Source organism: Bos mutus, chromosome 4 (assembly GCF_027580195.1).
Source record: "Bos mutus isolate GX-2022 chromosome 4, NWIPB_WYAK_1.1, whole genome shotgun sequence".
NCBI lineage: Eukaryota > Metazoa > Chordata > Mammalia > Artiodactyla > Bovidae > Bos > Bos mutus.
The window spans coordinates 94,753,567-94,773,454 of NC_091620.1; the positions used below are offsets into that span (position 1 = coordinate 94,753,567).

At 35.8% G+C, this 19,888-nt stretch overlaps 1 protein-coding gene across 1 annotated transcript in view; it reads left to right on the forward strand.

Moving 5' to 3' along the window:
* AGMO (alkylglycerol monooxygenase) overlaps positions 1-19,888 on the forward strand; it is a 390,797-nt gene that overhangs the window by 180,159 nt on the left and 190,750 nt on the right. The window contains exons 6-10 of the mRNA XM_005897366.2: positions 1,074-1,140; positions 1,528-1,593; positions 1,684-1,763; positions 6,059-6,193; positions 7,669-7,785. Coding sequence (XP_005897428.1) covers positions 1,074-1,140; positions 1,528-1,593; positions 1,684-1,763; positions 6,059-6,193; positions 7,669-7,785 — 465 coding nt within the window. The remainder of the gene's footprint in view (positions 1-1,073; positions 1,141-1,527; positions 1,594-1,683; positions 1,764-6,058; positions 6,194-7,668; positions 7,786-19,888) is intronic.

Here is a 19,888-nt window from a genome sequence, read left to right on the forward strand (position 1 = left end):
AAAGAATAATGTGATCGAGATTAAAAGAGTTGCCACATTGTTTAATATTAATCATATACCATAACAAATGTTTTATATATGGCCTGCTCTTTTTAATGCTACTTATCTGGTTTCTACATTTCTTGAAGACTCTGGCACAAGGGATTCTTACTGAGAAATGTTGGGAGAGAACATTAGAGAATTCTAGACCAAATTTCAGAGTCTTTAATTTAAAAAAAAGGCCCCTTTACATATTTGACTTTGAAATATGCCTCAAAAATGGACTGCAAAATGGGGCGTCTACAGTCAGAGAACATTTAGGCATCTACTTGAATAAGCAAGGACCACCCTTGCGACTGCAATAGTAAGTTGCTACATGACTGATTATTTGGTGAAAACTCCAGAAAATGAATGTAATACTTGGTTTTCTTTCCCCTGGTTATGCTTTGTTATTGTTAGTCAACAAAGAATAGTTGATAGTGAATAGCATAAAAGACATAAAACCTGAAAGCGTGCCTTGGCAATAGTAGCATTTGTAATCCTCAGAACACTATTATGTGGTTACTAAAGTGGAAGTGTTAGTTCTGTGTCCCACTCTTTGTGACCCCACGGACTGTAGCCTGCTAGGCTCCTCTGCCCGTGGAATTCAGGCAAGAATATTGGGGTGGGTTGCCATTTCGCTCCCCCTGAAGATCTTCCCAACCCAGGGATCAAAGCTGGCTCTCCTGCATTGCAGACAGATTCTTTACTGTCTGAGCCACCAGGGAAGCCAGGTACTATTATTATTCCCATTTTAAAGGTAAGGAAACTGAGTTAGAAAAACTTTAAGTAATTTCCCCGGTACCACATAATAATAAATAGAGGATTCAGGAACTGAACTGAGGCAATCAAGCTCTTAACCTCACTACTATGCTGTATTGTCTCTTTGAATATATGATGAGCTTATTGCTATCTTTATGTAAACAATAGAAGATAGAGAAATTTCTTCTGACTCTGAAAATTGCAACATTTTATAACCCATGTGGAATTTTAATGTGAGTACTTAAATATTACATATAATTTAATAATAACTATGTTCCTTTTATTTTAAAAAGGTCATCGATAACCTTGGTCCTTTGGAACTGATTCTTAATACTCCTAGCCATCATAGAGTTCATCACGGTGAGGAAATTTGATCTTTTCTTCTTCATTTCTTAAAAAAATGATATTACTTTGTATCATTTCATCACAATTACCCAACCTAGTCACCACATATTTTATAAATAGGCATTTGCTTCTTCTTTTGTAGCTGGACAAACCTCATCTTCAAAGCAAGGATTGGAGGAAAAAAAGCAAACAAAACAACCAAAAAACCTTTATATGTCTGGCTTTTAGGTTTTCGTCTTTGCTTAGATCTCCTCAGATGTAGTGGGAAAAAGAGTTAACCAGACGCTGGAGTACACACTTCATAGAATCTAGGGTTGTCAGTGAAAAGATATTTTAGGAATATCATTGTTTCAAAAGTATAACTTCCTTTTTTTAAAAAAACCTTAATATTTTGTCTCACAGGCAGAAACCGTTATTGTATAGACAAAAATTTTGCTGGAACTCTTATTATATGGGATAGAATTTTTGGTAAGTAAAAAGTACAAGCATTTAAAAAATTAAATTAACTCCTTAATTCACAGAAAGTCAAAGATCATATCATTATTATTTGTCTTCCAGGGACATTTGAGGCAGAAAATGAAAAAGTTGTATATGGTCTAACACATCCCATTAATACATTTGAACCTTTCAAGGTGCAGGTAATGTTATTGATTTTATTCTTTCTGAATTGATTACATCTTCTTATAAATTTTATATTTGAAAGAAAATTTAGTTACTTAAAGGTAAAAGTACATTACATCGACCTGAAAGACAAATTACTTTAGCTGTAGAAGAATTTGAAAATAACTCTGGCACTCCAAGACTTGAATCAAATTAGGCCGAATAAATTTGAAAACAATTCATTGCCACAATTTTTAAAGATGTCTGTTACCTAGAATTAAAAGAAATAGTTCTTTAGAAACATACCTCTCAGAATAGACCTGAAATATATTCGTGTATTCAGAAGGAGTGGTAGTAAAATGTATAATTAAGGCTGATCCCAGAGTAAGAAGAATATTTGCTTCAAGGCTACATGACTCTGGTTAGAAATTCAAGGTGAGGCCTTTGCCCTCCTCTTCTTGGACTGAGGTGTCAAGAGCTATTATGGGTGGGTTAGGTCTGCACATTACCTCACCTGCTAAGACTCTTTGCCCTGGACCAGTTTTCTGTCAGACATGTGGTATTGGTTGTTCGCTGGTCTCAATGGCTGGCACTAGAGAGATGAGGAATGTCTGTGAAGCTCTGATCCGTCAGCAGCAGACCACCGCAAACACTCCCTGGGGTCAGGACTAATAAATGAGAAAAAGATAAGAATACTTGAAAACCTGAAGAGGTCAGTCAATGACAGCTCTGTCCAGGGGACTGGATATACAGCATTTAGAAAGGGAGAAAGTGCAGGTTCATGTTAGGTCTGCTTTACAAACCTACTTCCTCAAAGTTTTTAAAGTTAAAGTAAGAAAATTGACATTTATTGGGCTTTGACTATATGCAGGGCATTACTAACAGCACAAATATTTAACCATTGTTAAAGCTTACTAAGGTTTATCTTCTGTTTAGATCAGTTCAGTCATTCAGTTGTGTCTGACTCTTTGCGACCCCATGGACTGCAGCACGCCAGGTCTCCCTGTCCATCACCAACTACCAGAGTTTACACAGACTCATGTCCATTGAGTCGGTGATGCCATCCAACCATCTCATCCTCCGTCGTCACCTTCTCCTCCTGCCTTCAATCTTTCCCAGCATCAGGGTCTTTTCAAATGAGTCAGTTCTTCACATGAGGAGGCCAAAGTATTGGAGTTTGAGCTTCAGCATCAGTCTTTCCAATGAATATTCAGGACTGATTTCTTTTAGGATGGAATGGTTGGATCTCCTTGCAGTCCAAGGGACTCTCAAGAGTCTTCTCCAACACCACAGTTCAAAATCATCAATTCTTTAGCGCTCAGCTTTCTTTATAGTCGAACTCTCACATCCATACATGACCACTGGAAAAACCATAGCCTTGACTAGACGGATCTTTGTTTGCGCAGTGATGTCTCTGCTTTTTAATATGCTGTGTAGGTTGGTCAGAACCTTCCTTCCAAGGAGTAAGTGTCTTTTAATTTCATGGCCGCAATCACCATCTGCAATGATTTTGGAGCCCTCCCAAAATAAAGTCTGTCATTGTTTCCATTGTTTCCCATCTATTTCCCATGAAGTGATGGGACCAGATGCCATGATCTTAGTTTTCTGAATGTTGAGCTTTAAGCCAACTTTTTCACTCTCCACTTTCACTTTCATCAAGAGGCTCTTTAGTTCTTCTTCACTTTCTGCCATAAGGGTGGTGTCATCTGCATACCTGAGGTTATTGATATTTTTCCCGGCAATCTTGATTCCAGCTTGTGCTTCTTCCAGCCCAGGGTTTCTCATGATGTACTCTGCATATAAGTTAAATAAGCAGGGTGACAATATACAGCCTTGATGTACTCCTTTTCCTCTTTGGAACTAGTCTGTTGTTCCATGTCCAGTTCTAACTGTTGCTTCCTGACCTGTATACAGGTTTCTCAAGAGGCAGATCAGGTGGCCTGGTATTCCCATCTCTTTCATATCTTCTGTTATCCCTCATATCTTCTGTTAGCCTCAGTTTTTTGTTGTTGTTGTTTTGTTTTGTTTTTTGGTGGATAAAACAGATTTCCAGGATTTAAATAATTCCTCCTACTATTCACAGTTTGTCAGATTCAAACCTAGAAGTAGAGTGGGTGGGTTGAAGGCCCAGTTCCAAACTTGATTAACTCAATTTTATGGAAAAGGCTGTCATAAATTGACTTCACCTTTCAAATGAAAGGCATTTTTATGTCACCATTCAGAAGAGAAAAGTTGATTATTTCTCTTCTTTCTTCTCAACTAATTGTATTTTTTGTCTCTCTCACTTTCTCACTCTTAGATGCTACTAAGAATGTGATAGATTTTTTTTTTTCAGGAAGATATTAGCAAATATTTCCAGGTAACTTTTAAGAAATATTTCTAGGTACTTTCTTTATAGAACTGAATTCAAGTTTTGAGATAATAGACTTAGATCCACTTCTTCTTTGGGTGTGGTCTTCTCTTCATAATGTAGAAATTAAAAAGGAAATACAACTTAGTCTCTGTCCTCTACGAGAGAGCCTTTCAAACCTAATGTGCATATGAATCATGGGAGGATCTGATTAAAGGATGGGTTCAGTAGATCTGAATTCCATCCAAGACCCTGTGTTTCTAACAAGCTCCCAGGAGATGCAGACACTACTGGTTGATGGTGATCCTTTAACTAGCAAGACTTGGGGAGTGTACATATGGAGGAAAAGGGGCTCTTATTCGAGATACAATAAGAGGTTGAAAACTGCATGGCATGAGCTGCACAAGGAATTGGATGATTAGGTTTTGAGGACACAATATTCAGACAATCACAGGTCTTTATGGGCTGCTGCTGAATCTGTGTTCAATAATCCAGGCTTCTGCCCTCAAATAAAATTTCCTTTAGCATAATAATTGTCAGAACTGTCTCTAAGGCTTAGTCTTCTCATACTCCCTTATATTGTCAGAAATTGTCAGAAATCAAATCAGGAAATTGTAATAATTAGGTGTTCCTCAACTTACAAAATTGCATATCTACTTTCACTTGTATTGCTCTATATTTAGCTAATTTTCTCACCTTCCCATCAGAGGATTCAAAAGCAACTTAGAATGGCCCCTGTTAGATAGAGAGGGCTTCTTTTTTCCTCCTTTATTTTTAAGTGTAGATCATTCATTTTGCTTTCCTTTGGGGTCCAGGAATTTCAGGCCGTTGGCAAAGAAATAAGTGAGAAAGTGCTCCTTATTTAAAAACATTACCATGTATTTCTCACGGCTTGTGTCTAGAATGATAGTAATACAATTGCAGTCAATTTTTAAAATAGCAAAACAGGTAAGTGTATTAATGTGTGTCATGCCATTAATTTTCTGTATTATTATTATTTTATTACAAAGCCTCAACTAAATCCTGCATTGTTCCTTAATTGCTTTAGATTCCTTATTGTAATATTTCAAGTAATTTTAAAAGCCATTTTTATAATGTTAGCAGTTTAAATTCTGTAAGAGATCATGAAAATACACATGAGATCACAAAGTCTGATAGAACCAAAACTTCTTTCTGCATTAATTTATTACTACACTTATAACAGAACTCATTTTTAGAGTTTATAGCTGATGCCCGATATCTAGGACTATTTTTAATTCTATGATGTATTATTATAACATGTGTGGTATATATAGCTAATTATCATGAGTACTTGTCATGCATTTGCATACTTTATACCTATCAAGTGTATTTTATTTAAAGAATGTGAATTGCTGCTATAAGGCTCAAGGTAAACTTTTGACTCAGTAAACTTTTTTCTTATTACAGAATATGAAAAATACTTACAAATCTACCCTCAGAAATGGCACTGAAATTTTTTTCTTAATGTGATATGTTCACCTATAATTCAATATAGTAAATAAAATTCTTTTAAAAATATATAGTGGATATGCATATTTATATGATTCTAGTTCAACTTTCAGAACTGTTTAGCAAGTCTAGAAAAGATGTCATTCAACATGGCTTGTTGAGTGCACATGCTGCTAGTTAATACCATTGGAAGTAAAGTCTCTGAACTCATTTTTGTATTCTTTGTTGATTTTCTAAACCTTTGCCATATTTTAAAATTTCAGATTTTGTGGAGTTTCAGAAATATTGATAAGAATACATATAAGCATAAAGGTATATAGAATGCATAGAATAAATTTCAATTTATAACACAATTGCATATTAATCATCATTAGCAAATTATATATAACTATATATTAAAGAATAATTTATAAATTGCATTATACAATAAAATAAAACATATGACTTAACATATGTAACCTTTTTGTTATAGGTTTTCCTTATTTCAAATGAATTATATTTTTATTCTTCTAGTTCCATCATTTAGTTAACATATGGACTACATTCTGGGCCACGCCTGGGTTCTTCAATAAGTTTTCTGTCATATTTAAAGGACCAGGATGGAGTCCAGGTAAACCCAGACTTGGACTGATTGAAGAAATCCCAGAGGTAAATAGTGTTCATGAATTTAACGATGGCAAAGATTAATTTCCTATTGTCAGGTCTTCAGCCAGCCTGTAATTCATGCTGACTTCATGCAAATCTGAAAAAAGATGTTTCCTGAGGCAGATGCAGTCACGCAATGTGTAACTTAATGAGTGGACACCACCTAGGGGCCAATAAGAGGGGTGCCGTCTCCCAGACTGATGCTGCCTCTTCCTAGGGAGCATGGTTTGGGGCAGAGCACCAGAGACTGGTTTTCTTGGCTCAAACCCACAGCCGAGAGCCTTTGTGTACTGCAGAAACCACACAGACACTTGTGGGTCCATCACAGAACCTAGAATGAGAGAGATGGAGGGAGCCTTTTGGATGATTCTGTCCAGTCTTCATTTGTCCATGAAAGATTGAGATCTCCAGAATTGAAGGTCTAAAGCCAGACCAAAATGATGCGGTTATTGGATTAGACCACAACTTTATTCATTCCATCGTGGAGTAGTAGCATTAAATGCAGAAATCCGTTAAAACTAAAACATTAAGCAAAGTGGAGATGTAAAACATAGAAATCCAAATGAAAAATTCAGTTTCAATATGGAATTCCTCTGATGAAAAAGGAATTTCTTTCCATCATTTAGTGTATATATTTTGATTGCTTATCAAGATAACTGTCATTAATAGTAATGCAAAAACAATAAGCTACTCTTGATTTCAGAGATAATTATAAGAGTTAGCCAGTATTTCAAGGAAATGAAAATCATGTGTTTTATTTGAATATGTTATTTTTCAAAAATCTCGATTTAAATAAAGATGTTTTCTCTTGCAGTTACAAAAGCTGCTGTGTTGGAATTTCCCAGACACCTGGTTATGTTCACAGCTAGTTACAGAACAACATTCTGAATTGATATAGGTGAAAATAGTTTGCTTATTTCAGCTCCAGGGAGTCTAGTCAGCTATGGCTCATTTATTATTTTCCTTTTTTTCAATAGATAATTCTAAGTGAATATTTTAAAGCCATATTGATGCCTAAATCTGCATTATAAGGATAGGAATATAGTGTTTCTGGGAAACTGTAGTCTGGGAAAGTTGTTTTCAATACGACAGTTTTTCTCTTTGAAGCAAGATTATTTCCACTACTCCAAATCACCTTCCATTTTCATCTTTTGCTATACTTCGATGTATAATCATGGACATATTTTAATATTTCATATAACATGTTCATTTTTTATGTTAATCATCAGTATCAATTCTTACACTTCTCTATATAAAGCAGACAAGATTAGACTCATAATGTTTCTTAAATGAGAAACAAGTCTCCTAATTTTTACATTTTTTCCTATCTGAAGTAATAAACATGAGTTGTTTCAAGGGTCTAAAAAAAAAAGCAAAATCTTTCATTTTTTTTTCATATCTCCTCTTCACTTAGTGTGAATTTCAGTGAGCGAGACAATAGAGCAATATCATGGAAAGGTTTTTTTCTATCTTCCTAGGTCGAGGGGAAAGAAATTCCTTTCTCATCATCGGCCTCTCAGCTATTGAAGATATATGTACTGGTACAGTTTGCTCTGATGCTGGCATTTTATGAAGAGACCTTTGCAGATAAAGCTGTAAGTAGTGCTAATTTTAAATAGAGTGTGGAAAAATTATCTGTCACTCTGAAAATGAAAATAAGCTCTCTTTTCTCCCTGTGCTGTGTTCTTTTCTGTAGTTTTTTTTTTAATTTTTGCAATATCTCACATTTAAACAGGTAAATGAATTCATCTACAATCAGTTTAATTAATTGAGCCAATTATATACAAAATATTTCTGTATAAAGTGTCCATCAAATAGTAAATTATTAATCTAAATGGAAAGTAGGAAATGATTTGCCAGAAATAAATTCTTCAACAATTATAAGGAAAGTATTTCAGAAGTTAGAATTAAATGTTTTGGGGAAAGTGGACTTTACATCAATTTCAACATGCTTATCTTCAGTTAGAGAATACCCTGATAACTTGAATTTAGGGGATTTGCAATGTATGATGAAGTTTATTTATTGTGTTCTTTCTAAATATTCAAAATATTCAGTTTGTCTTACTCAAGCATAAGAGCCCTGGACCAGGATTTAGAATCTGGATTCTGATTTAGGCATTACCACCTGGGGAATCATTTTTTGGCCAAATAAGAACACCCTCACTGCCTACATCTTGAAGAAAACAAAAATAGCATACTGTATATAACAATGCCCTATAAACTATAAACAGATAAAAACAAAAGTATTTTTAAATATTTGTTTTGTATCATAGATGTATTCACAGTATGCTTTTTTTTTTTTCAAAAAATAGTTAAAATATTTCAAGTACATAAATTATAGTAAAGTAACTAGGTTGGAGACTTCCCCCATGACTCAGAGGTAAAGAATCTGCCTTTACTGTAGAAGACACAGGAGACACAAGTTCGATCCCTGGGTGGGGAAGATCCCCTGGAGGATGGCATGGCAACCCACTCCAATATTCTTGCTTGGAGAGACCCATGGACAGAGGAGCCTGGTGGGCCACAGTCCATGGGGTCACCAAGAGTCGGGTACACCTGAAGCGACTGAGCACGCACGCACAGCTAGGTTGGAAGTGGGTGAAATTGAAAGTAGAATGATGGGAGAATGGAAAATCGGTGTCTTTGACTTTGTTGCCAAGTAAATACATGCCTCAGAACAGAACCTCACTGAGTTAAGAATGCTGAGGACTCATTGCTCAATGTTGAGGACTCGGTGAGGACTCATTCATAGCTCTGTATGAATAACAGTTAGTTAGGCTCTAAAGAAACAAGAAAAAGGGGATTTCCATTTTCAGCAAAGTGGGTTAGATACACCGACATCTTTTTAAGCTGTATCGAACACCTAAAATTGCTGACAAAATGTAATTTTTAAGAAAACTCTGTACACTACATAGATGAGTTGGCAAAAAATTTGAGGTACTCCTTAGAGGCTGAAAATGTTGAGAAAATGCAAATTCCGTGAGGTGCTATTTCTGACCTGACTGCTGTTCCAGGCACTGAATAGTCACTGTTGGTCAGTTCCTTAAGGGACCCGAAACAAAGCTGAGAGTCTACATGGGTAGAAAATCAGTTATAGAATTTCAAGTAAAACAACTGAAAGCAAAAAAAAAAACACTCTTAGTGAAGGGATGGAGAGGAGGATGAGGAAAAGAAACATAAGACAGAAACTTGCCCTTACTGGACTTGGCTCTGAGGAGGCAAAAAAAAGTCTTCCCTGTGATTGTTTAGCTACAAACCATCTCACTCAAATATGCATTCAGGATTTGCACTAATCATTAGTTTATAAACTAAACTAAATACATAGTTTGGTGTCAGATGAGGACTCATGTTTAAAAGATTCATGTTCAAATCATGCTGAGAGCAGTCCTCTCAAACACAAGTCTCAGCGTAGTCCCCTAACGTAGAGATAAAAAGCACAGAAACACACTAGGAGAAAGCCATCATGGCAAAGCACTTAGCAGAAATAACAAAGGGGTTAATAGATTTTGAAAATAAAATCAATTAAAACATGAATTAAGTAAATTTAACATGTTTGAAGATGCAAAGTTGAAATTAAAAAGAAATTAGAAATTATGGAAAATCAAGATACAATGATAAAGCACATTCAGAAATAATCAAATTAAACTTCTAGAACACAAAAATACAGTGGACGTGAGGAGGTCAACGACTTCATTGACAGTTTGCTGCTGCTCCTAAATTGCTTCAGTTGTGTCTGACTCTGCGACCTGTGGACGATAGCCCACCAAGGCTCCTCTGTTCATGGGATCCTCCAGGCAAGAATACTGGATTGCCATGCCCTCCTCCAGGGAATCTTCCCAACCCAGGGATCAAACCCAGGTCTCCCGCACTGTAGGTGGATTTTTTACCTTCTGAGCCACCAGGGAAGTCCACAAATACTGAAGTGAGTAGCCTTCTCCAGGGGATCTTCCTGGCCCAGGAGTCAAACCAGGGTCTCCTGCATTGCAGGTGGATTCTTTACCAGCTGAGCTACTAGGGAAACCCCACTTTACCATAACGTCACCTGAAGACTACTAAAGAGAGAATTAGTGCATTAAAAGAGAAAAAAATATATATATATATAATACAGAGCTAACAGACAATGATATAAAAATAACTAATAGAAATTACCTTTAGACATAAAAAATAGTGTGAAAAAGTCTAAGAAAATGTAAAAATCAAGAAATATTAATTCAAATTTGCATATGAATACAAATGGGATTAGTGGGCAGTGAATTAAGGCAAGATTAATCACTTTTTTCAAAGATTATTGACAGATATCAGTCTATTCATGAAAGCTCCATAGTAGAAGTTGATAAATAAGATATGCAGAAAAATTAGTCTAGTATAAGGTTATGTTAAAATAACTTTAATATATAAAGGCTTCCCTGGTGGCTCAGATGGTAAAGAATCTGCCTGCAATGCAGGAGACCTGGGTTCGATCCCTGACTTGGAAAGATCTCCTGGAGGATGGTATGGAAACCCACTCTAGTATTCTTGTCTGGAGAATTCTATAGACAGAGGAGTCTGGCAAGCTACAGTCCACCGGGTCACAAAGAGTCTGTTCTAAGAAACAGAATATCCAATTAAATGCAGCTTAAATAAAACTGAAAATTCAGAGTCGAGTATTTCGAGGATTGATTAGTTTAGCAGTTCAAACATGCAGAGTTTCCAAAAGGCTTCTCTACAGTTCTCTGGACTTTCATCATCACAATTACAGCAATTCTGGGCATCCTGTCCTGACAGTGACACCAAAGGCAGCAAGTAGTTTCTTAGAAATTTCTTTTAAGAAAGAGGGGGAAAATTCCAGAGTATTTCTCAGCAAATGTCCTTTCATGTCTCTTTGTTCAGGACGAATTCATATGCCCACACTGAAACAATAACTAACACCAGGTCATGAATTAACCATGAATATATCATATGAATAAATCATATTAAATCATATCGTAATTCAAGCCCTGGGGATAAAGGGTTCACTTTCTTGCTGAGCATATCCCTTCCTTATACCTGGATAAAATCAGCATAGTATTAATACAGAAGAAATGGGGGATATTTTCTGATTGGACAAATAACTGTATGTCACAGTGTATCTGGCTAAATAAAATAGATTTACAGAAAGTTATTACAGAGACTACTGGATAACCTTGAAGAAAGCCATTTTAATTTTAAACATTATTTAAAGACTTTAATGATCCATGTATGTTTGTGTGTTTTTTGCATTTAAAATTAATAACCCGATATTCCTACACACAGTGACTCCAATTTTGGACAACAGACAAGTTCACTTGTGCTCTCACTCCATGTATAACTTAAAAAAAAAAAAAAAACTACAGAAAGGACTTTCCTGATTTTAGCAGAAAACAATGATTTCATTTCTAGTTTCCATTCTATGAACTTAAAATAAGAAATAGGATACAGTGTGACCAGAAATGCTTTGGAAATATCATGATAGGAAATATACTGGTTTACTCTTTGCTGGTTCATATATGTGCTACACTAATGAAACCAGTTCCACATTGTAGCAAGTTCATTTGTCTTTAGCTTCAAAAAAACAAGATTTGAAGCCGACAATTTATTTCAGGAGCAAAGGTTTCTTAAAAGCAGCATGAATTACATTACTCTGAGCAATGCGTGTGTTGATGTCAAACTACCACGCTGGTTAGACTTATTAATTGCTTCACCTAGGGCCTCATAATCATGTCTTCAAGTATTACATAATTATCCCATCACTGATTACTTTGTAATTTTAACTTGTTCACCTACATTATGATTAAAATATATGTGCATTAATGGAGGTTAGATAATTGAGTAACACCAGGAAAAAAGCTGCATCATCTATATCTAAATATCTATCTAACTTTTGATATACTGATCAATACTTAGTACAGTTGGCATTATTGAATTTTTAGACTAAATATAGTCTCAAAATAAATTAACCTAATTCACAGAAATAAAAATGAAGATTTATCCATTTTGACTTTGCAAGAGAGGCCTTAATATTAAGTTCACCAAGAGAATTTGAATGTCTAGGCGTGCATGAGTGCTACTTAGGTTAAAATGTAGCCAGACAGGGTGTATATTACAATATGTAACTCATAGCATGGTATTCGCAAGATTTTTCCACTGTCGTAAAAAACTGTATGAGAAACTGATGTAGATATGTCGACAAATAGAAATATCAAGTGATGAAATCCTTTTCAGATTGAAATTAGAGTTGGAGACAGCTTCATCCTTGACACAAAGTAATTTTGAAAAGTGCATTTGCTTATTTCCCACACATGTTTTCCTTTGCTAAAAACATGCTGTGCAACTAGGGGGGGAAAAGTTTGCTTATTTGCAAAATTCTATAGTGCCTTTGTAGTCTCAGGGATGTTTAAAAGCATCTGAAGACGTTAAAATCCAACAGAAATATTTTTTTTTTCCAGATTGACTGTAGCCAATAATCACACAGAAAAAGTTGTGGCTGACTTGTAATTGCGGACCCTGCTGTAGTCTGACAGCCCTTTCTGTTTACACATATACCAGAGTAGATAAATACTTACTTGTTTAATGTACGCAAGTTCTGCATAAATAACTCTGAGAGTCAAAAAAGCAATTTGATGGCCGCCAGAAAGATGTAAAAAGGCACATTCCTTTCTCACTGAAATTTGCAGTGCATACATTTAAATATATATTGTTTAGTTTAGTGATATGACCCACGATCTTTCATGTTGATTTTACTTTAGTAATGCTTGGGAAATCAATTCCTAAGCTGCCAGGGTTCACTGCATGGGGTGATGTCATGAATATGGGTTTGAAATGGAAATATGGATGCACTAGCATGTTTCCAAAGTAAAACTTTAAAGGCAATGCTATCCTTTTCAAATAATAGACTCAAAACAGTTTGACTATTTAATAAGGTTTTATAACAGAATATGGGCTTCCCTGGTGGCTCAGATGGTAAAGAATCTGCCTGTAGTGCAGGAGACCCAGGTTCATCCCCTGGATTGGGAAGATCCCTTGGAGAAGGAAATGGCTACTTACTCCACTATTCTTGCCTGGAGAATCCCATGGACAGAGGAGTCTAGTGGGCGACAGTTCATGAGTTACAAAGAGTTGGACAGGACTGAGCAACTAACACTTTCACATAATAGAATGTATAGTAAAGTTAGTGCAGATATGTCTAACACGAATTATTTAGTGATACATTTCAAGTTAATGAGGCATTTGAGATTATACATATAAATTTGGAAACAGGTTTTTATAGTCCTCAATTCCCCTGAATGCTATACTCTGTAAAACATTATGGGCACTAAAATTTTGCAACCAGTACTTTCATATTGACAAGTTTTAACAGATCCTTAGAAAAAAAATCAATATATCTAGTTGTACTGTCATAACAGAGAGTGTCACTTGCTGAGATTAGATCTAATTTAGGACCTATGTGAAACCTCTCCAGTCAATATTCCACACATACTGTTTTCCTCCAGGGCAGCCTACTGGGATTTAATTTAATTTCCTAAAGTTTTTAGGTGGTAACTGAAGTAACATGAAAAAAGAAATGTGAGCTAAATTGAGTATCAATTATAATTTAAAGCCATGAAGTGAATGTAATAAATGTGTATTAGTAAAGGGAGGATATTACCAAAGCTACTTGTCCAATAAGCATAGATTTCAGGAACTTAGAAAAGTGATTCCTGTGAATGCCAATGAAAAATATAGTTTTGTCCATTGTATTGAAATATGATAAAGTGGAAAATTGAGAGTTTAAAATGCCTTTTGCATCAAATAATGGAATATTAACTGAGATTAAATACATCTTCATACTATTAGTACTGTCTTAAACTTTGGTCAGTATCAGGCAGCTCCTTTAAAAGCTTTCATATAATAAACACAACCAACCATAAACTGCTTATAATTTGAATTAGTATCTCATTTTGATTTATTAAACCTATCCAGCATTGGAAACTCAAAATCTCGGTGCACAGATTTTGAGGGTCTTAGTTAAAAGTCATCCTCCTGAAAAGGCGGGCTTCCCAGGTGGTGCAATGGTAAAGAATTTGCCTGGGATGCAAGAGACATGGGTTGATCCCTTGGTCGGGGAGATCCCCTGGAGGATGATAAAGAAATCCACTCCAGTGTCCTTGCCTGGGAAATCCCATGGACTCTGAGGCCTGGCAGACTACAGTCTATGGGGTTGCAAACAGCTGGACACAACTGAGTGACTGAGCATCCTGAAAGGAAGTTTGCCTCTCTGAGACTGTCTTTTAAAGTCTTTGTTATCTTTTGTATTTTGGGAAAGAACTAAAAGGTGTATAACTGATATTTCTATTTATTTCTTAGTGAAAAGATAAAAGTATCCTATCAAGAGTATAGAAAAAGTTGGCATATTGAGTTTAGTGCAATCTTAAAACAAATACTGATAACTTAGAAAGATTCCAGTGACCCCTGGCATAGTTCTAGTGAACATCCAAAAATGATAGTGATAATATCAATGTGAATGTCACTTCCATTGCTTAGTTTGCTCAGCCTTGGACTAATTGCTATTCGTTACTGAGGCAAGACCCTTCCATGTTCTCTACCCACTTCCCCGTGAATCATGACGTGGTTCATTCTGCTGGTGGCAACTTGCACTACAGCTGGCCCTGCTGTGAGCCCTGGGTGTTGTGGATTCTAGTTCTCTTTTAGCCTTTGATAGTCTCCTCATATATGCATGAGCTGATATACCAGACCTGATGTGCACCCTCTGCAGATGAAGAGAGTTCTGACTATGCAGCTGTCTCCTCTTTGGTCCTATCTACCAAACAGTCCCTCATGGCTCAGACGGTAAAGAGTCTGCCTGCAGTGCAGGTGACACAGTTTCAGTAGGATCGGGAAGATTCCCTGGGGAAGAGAATGGCTACCCATTCAAGTTCTCTTGCCTGTAAAGTCCTATAGATAGAGGAGCCTGGAGGGCTGCAGTCCATGGGGTCGCAAAGAATCAGACACGACTGAGTGACTAACTTTTTCTTCCAAACAATAGCCTCCTTGGGCTTCTCCAAAACCCCAGCTCTCTCTCCTCAAATCAGGAGGTCTACCAGGTCCCTCTGAGTTCCCTCTGGGCTGCAGCCTAGAAGCTCTCTCACGGTAGTAAACTGGGGCAATAGTAGGGGTTCATGCCTTTTGTATCCCATTTCCCTGGAATCGCTGATCTTTGTTGCCTAATATCCAGGGTCTTGAAAATGATTGCTTTGTTGATATATTGTTTATTTTGTTTTCAAGTGGAAGGGAAAATCCATCCTTGTTTATCTATTTATTTCAGTGCACATTCATTTTTTCTTAACAGAGTAGAATCATAGCTTAATATATAATTGAAAATAATTATTCAAGTTATGTAAAATTTTTTAAATAAAATTTTTGCTTTTACTTCTTACATGTTTTTGTAGAAAGTCACTAATTCCATATAAATTAATTGCTTCTTAAGTGTGCATTTGTTATACATTTTAGGCAATATATTTTCACCTTTGATATATATTTATTTTGCTTGCTTCTAGTTTGAAATTATAGAAAATGTTCATTCTAATCAATTATCTTTATGTATACTTCAATAGTAACCAAAAGTTCTGAAAATGTAGAAGAAAACAATATGGTCAGTATTGATTTTTTTTATATGTATATTTTTTATATTATTTTTTAACTTTATAATATTGTATTGGTTTTGCCATATATCAAAATGAATCTGCCACGGGTATACACATGTATTGATTTTTTAAAAATAAAACAGGATTTTATTTTGATATAGATTATTTAGATTCATGTAGAATTACAAATTGCTTTATGGCATCACCTTGAGTTCTGCTCCTGTGTCTATGCTATAATTCTGGGAAGCATCTTCAAGCCTTCAGGTTTCAGCTCAGGGTATCTAAAAGGATGAGGGTGAGATGGTTGAATGGCATCACCAACTCAATGGTCTGAGCAAACTACCGGAGATAGTAAAGGATGGGGAGGGAAGCCAGGCATGTTGCAGCCCATGGGGTTACAAAGAGTCAGACATGACTTAGTGACGGAACAATAACTTCAGTCTAAAAGAAGCCAATAGAGTTATGGGGATGATGAGGTGGCGGAACAGGTATGCCTCCAACCAAATTTTCTTCCTTCACATCAGAGGTAACGAACATTTAAATATTAGGGAATTTTTTACCTTATTTTTACAGATGTTTGGGAAGATGAGCACTCTGGATCAAAATAATGATTTTAGTAGACTTTTTCAGACACCTTACAGTGAAACTCCTAAAAATATACCACCGTGATATAATAAAATGAAGACATTTTCATCTCTAAATCCATAGGATTATGGAAAATATTATCAAATTATCTTTGACAATAAACTTCTAAAAAAAGAATTTATATAGAAGATTACTATTATTTGAGGACGTAGTGTGTGGGTCTGATATCTCCCTTTGTGAGGTTTGTTGTGTGGGAAAATATAAAAGGTCATTGTGTTGATCAGTAGAATTTTTCCATGAACGAGTAAGACAGTAATATCTCCATTCAAGAAGAAAACGTCTTTCTTCCTTATATCCCTATGGGCAAGGAAGGATTCTCACACTTTCATTAATTGTTAAAGCAACAAGCATGTAATTTTTGCATTCCTATGTAGTTAATGTTGCCTTATGAGTATTTTTTTTTCTCATCTACTTAAAGTAGAAGGGAAGTAATGTTCTTCAGGCACAAATGCATGGATGGTGATTCCTATACCAGGAAACCTAAGGAAATAAGAGCTACCAAACTGCTTGGGATTTGAAAGATAATTTTAAAGGAGAAAAATTAATTCCTTGCTTCATAAGCTTTTTATAGTTATGGACTTCCTCATTTTTGTGATAAAGACTTATATTCAATGCTTAATTTTAATTCCATTTTAGCATTCGATGAGAGTGATCTTCTACATGAAAGATATACTAGCAGTAAATTGTGTGAGATGGTGGTAAGCCCAATGAAAAATGAAATTGTACTGTTCTAAAAAAATTAACAAGCTTCATGTCGTTTCACCTCTTGTTTAAAACACAGGAGGCTAAGTATTTACAGTGATCAAAGTCTATAAAGTCTATTCTGTTTTTTTGCTTTAGTGTAGCTGGACTGTTGTCCAGCCAGCAGGCATTAGTATGGTTTCTGGGGCTGGGATTCTGACTTTCCTGCTCACTCTCGTCAACACCTGTTTACCACAGTGTCTAGCAAAGGCTCAATACATATTCATACAATGAATCTGTAGAAATCAGAGAATGTCTCCTGTATTGGCAGGTGGGTTCTCTCCACTAGTGCTACCTGGGAAGCCCCAACAAAGGATATTATATGGAAAAATGTAAAAGTTCCATAGAAAAATGGACTCTTTAAGGAAACATGTGCTCTACCTTGAATTCCTTTTTTGAGTAATCTGTTTCCTTTAAACTGAGATTCAGGATGGTTTTTTTCTTTATGAAATTAAATATAGAAATATTAAAGCAGTCAATGTTTTAAATATTTAACACAAGTATTTAGTATATTAATATTAAATTGTTAATCAAAAAACTGAATTTTTTAATTTTAAGGAACTAATATATTTATATTAAGTTAAATATTTAATGTTTTAATATTAAACTACTTATTAGGTCAGTTAGAATTATATTAAAGTTATGAATAATAAACACATATGTAAAATATTCAATCATTTGGTCAGTCACTCAACAAACATATTATTGATGTTATATGGAAAATACAACAGAATAAAGTTATAGATTAATATGGAGAATTACTATTTTACATAGGATGAACAAGGATATGTGATAGTTACCTGAATGAAATAAAGGAATAAACCTTAAGGATCACTGGAGGAAGTCATTTTAAGCCTAAGAAACTGTAGAGGAAATAGATTTGAGTGGGAAATCTATCATATTCAAGGAAGAGCAGAATTTCTGATATAGCTTAAGAGTGAAAGACAGAATTATTCAGGGGTGATATGATAATAGTGGGTATGTTGTATAGAGGCGAGAGTAAAGACTGAGCTTTATTCAGAGTGAGATTTGAAGCTCGTGGGGGATTTAGAATATAAGAATGATATAACATGACTTACGTTTTTGAAGAGATAACTCTGGCTACATACTCAGGGTGGGAAGCCAGGATAGGTGGACACACACTTAGAATTAGAGAGGCCAGTCAGGAGGGTGTTTTAATTGTGTGTATGAGCAAATGAAAAACTGGAGGTGCCGCCCTCAAACGAAGAGAAGCAAGAAGAGTGGGGAATGGAAGAGGAACTCAAATACAGGGTTGTAATCAGGCTAAATTTCAGGTACTTAGAAGCCAGTAGAGGCTTGACAAGGCAGGCAGATAGTCATATTAAGTTGGTTTTCACACCAACACCATTAGCCAGGATGCAATTTACAAAAAGAGGAGTTCTTTATCATTTTTTATTCCCTTACCAAAACAAAAAATATATTTTGTTCTGTCTCTTAATTTCCTGTGGTATTTGGAAGAGCTGATTAACCTTTTATTTGTGCTTCCTTATCATACTGTAATTAATTAAGATTAGCTTGAGTGCTATTTGGAAAATTAGTAAAGCCTAACTATAATAGCATTGATACTTATCATGACCATTAGTTGACTTCTTACTTTATGCCAAGCACTCTTCCAAACTCATATTTTGTTTGAAATGTACTGATCACTTAACACAGCTTAGAAATGCTGAAAAATCTGACCATGTTTACATGGCTAATAGGTTCAAATAATTTCAAACCCTGCATTCTTTTAGAGCATTTAAAATCATGCTACAGGTGTGAGGCATAAATCATTTCTCCCTTCCATATGAATTTTTTCCTAAAAGATCAAAAAGAAGCAGTAATGATACGCTAAATCGCTTCAGTCGTGTCCCACTCTTTGCGACCCTATGGACGGTAGCCTGCCAGGCTCCTCTGTCCATGGGATTTTCCAAGCAAGAATACTGGAGTGGGTTGCCATTTTCTTCTCCTATATATATATATATATATATAGAAGAATATATATATTATGTCCATATACGTGTGTGTGTGTGTGTGTATTATTGTTTATTACTAAGTTGTATCCAACTCTTAAGACCCCATGGACTGTAGCCTGCCAGGCTCTTCTACTCATGGGGTTTCCCAGCAAGAATACAGAAGAATACTTCTTCAATAATGGTAATAAGAAGCATGTTTTTAGAAACAAAATATTCCCCTTAAGCCAACATTCCCTGGTTGCTCAGTGGTAAAGAATCTGAGTCTCCTGCAATGCAGGAGACTCAGGAGACATGGGTTTAATTCCTGGGTCAGGAAGAACCCCTAGAGGAGGAAATGGCAATCCACTCCAGTACTCTTGTCTGGAAAATCCCATGGACAGAGGAGCCTGGTGGGCTACAGTCCATGGGGTCGCAAAGAATCAGACATGACTGAGCACACACACAATCTGTTCTCTGCTCAAGCACACCTCATTACTTCTACCATGGGGAAAATATTTTGTTTTGCTTTACTGTCCCAGAGAAGCCACGGCTGAATGTCACACACCTAAATAGCATTTTCCTGCTCTCCAACTCTCCACTCAAACGTGGAATTCACCAAATTCGCCTTCCTATATCTGATATCCAGCACTGTCTCCACTTTCCTAAGCATCCCGACACTTTTTATTCAGATCTTTGACAACTCATTAATAGTCTTGTACTGAATTATGGCTCTGGAGGGT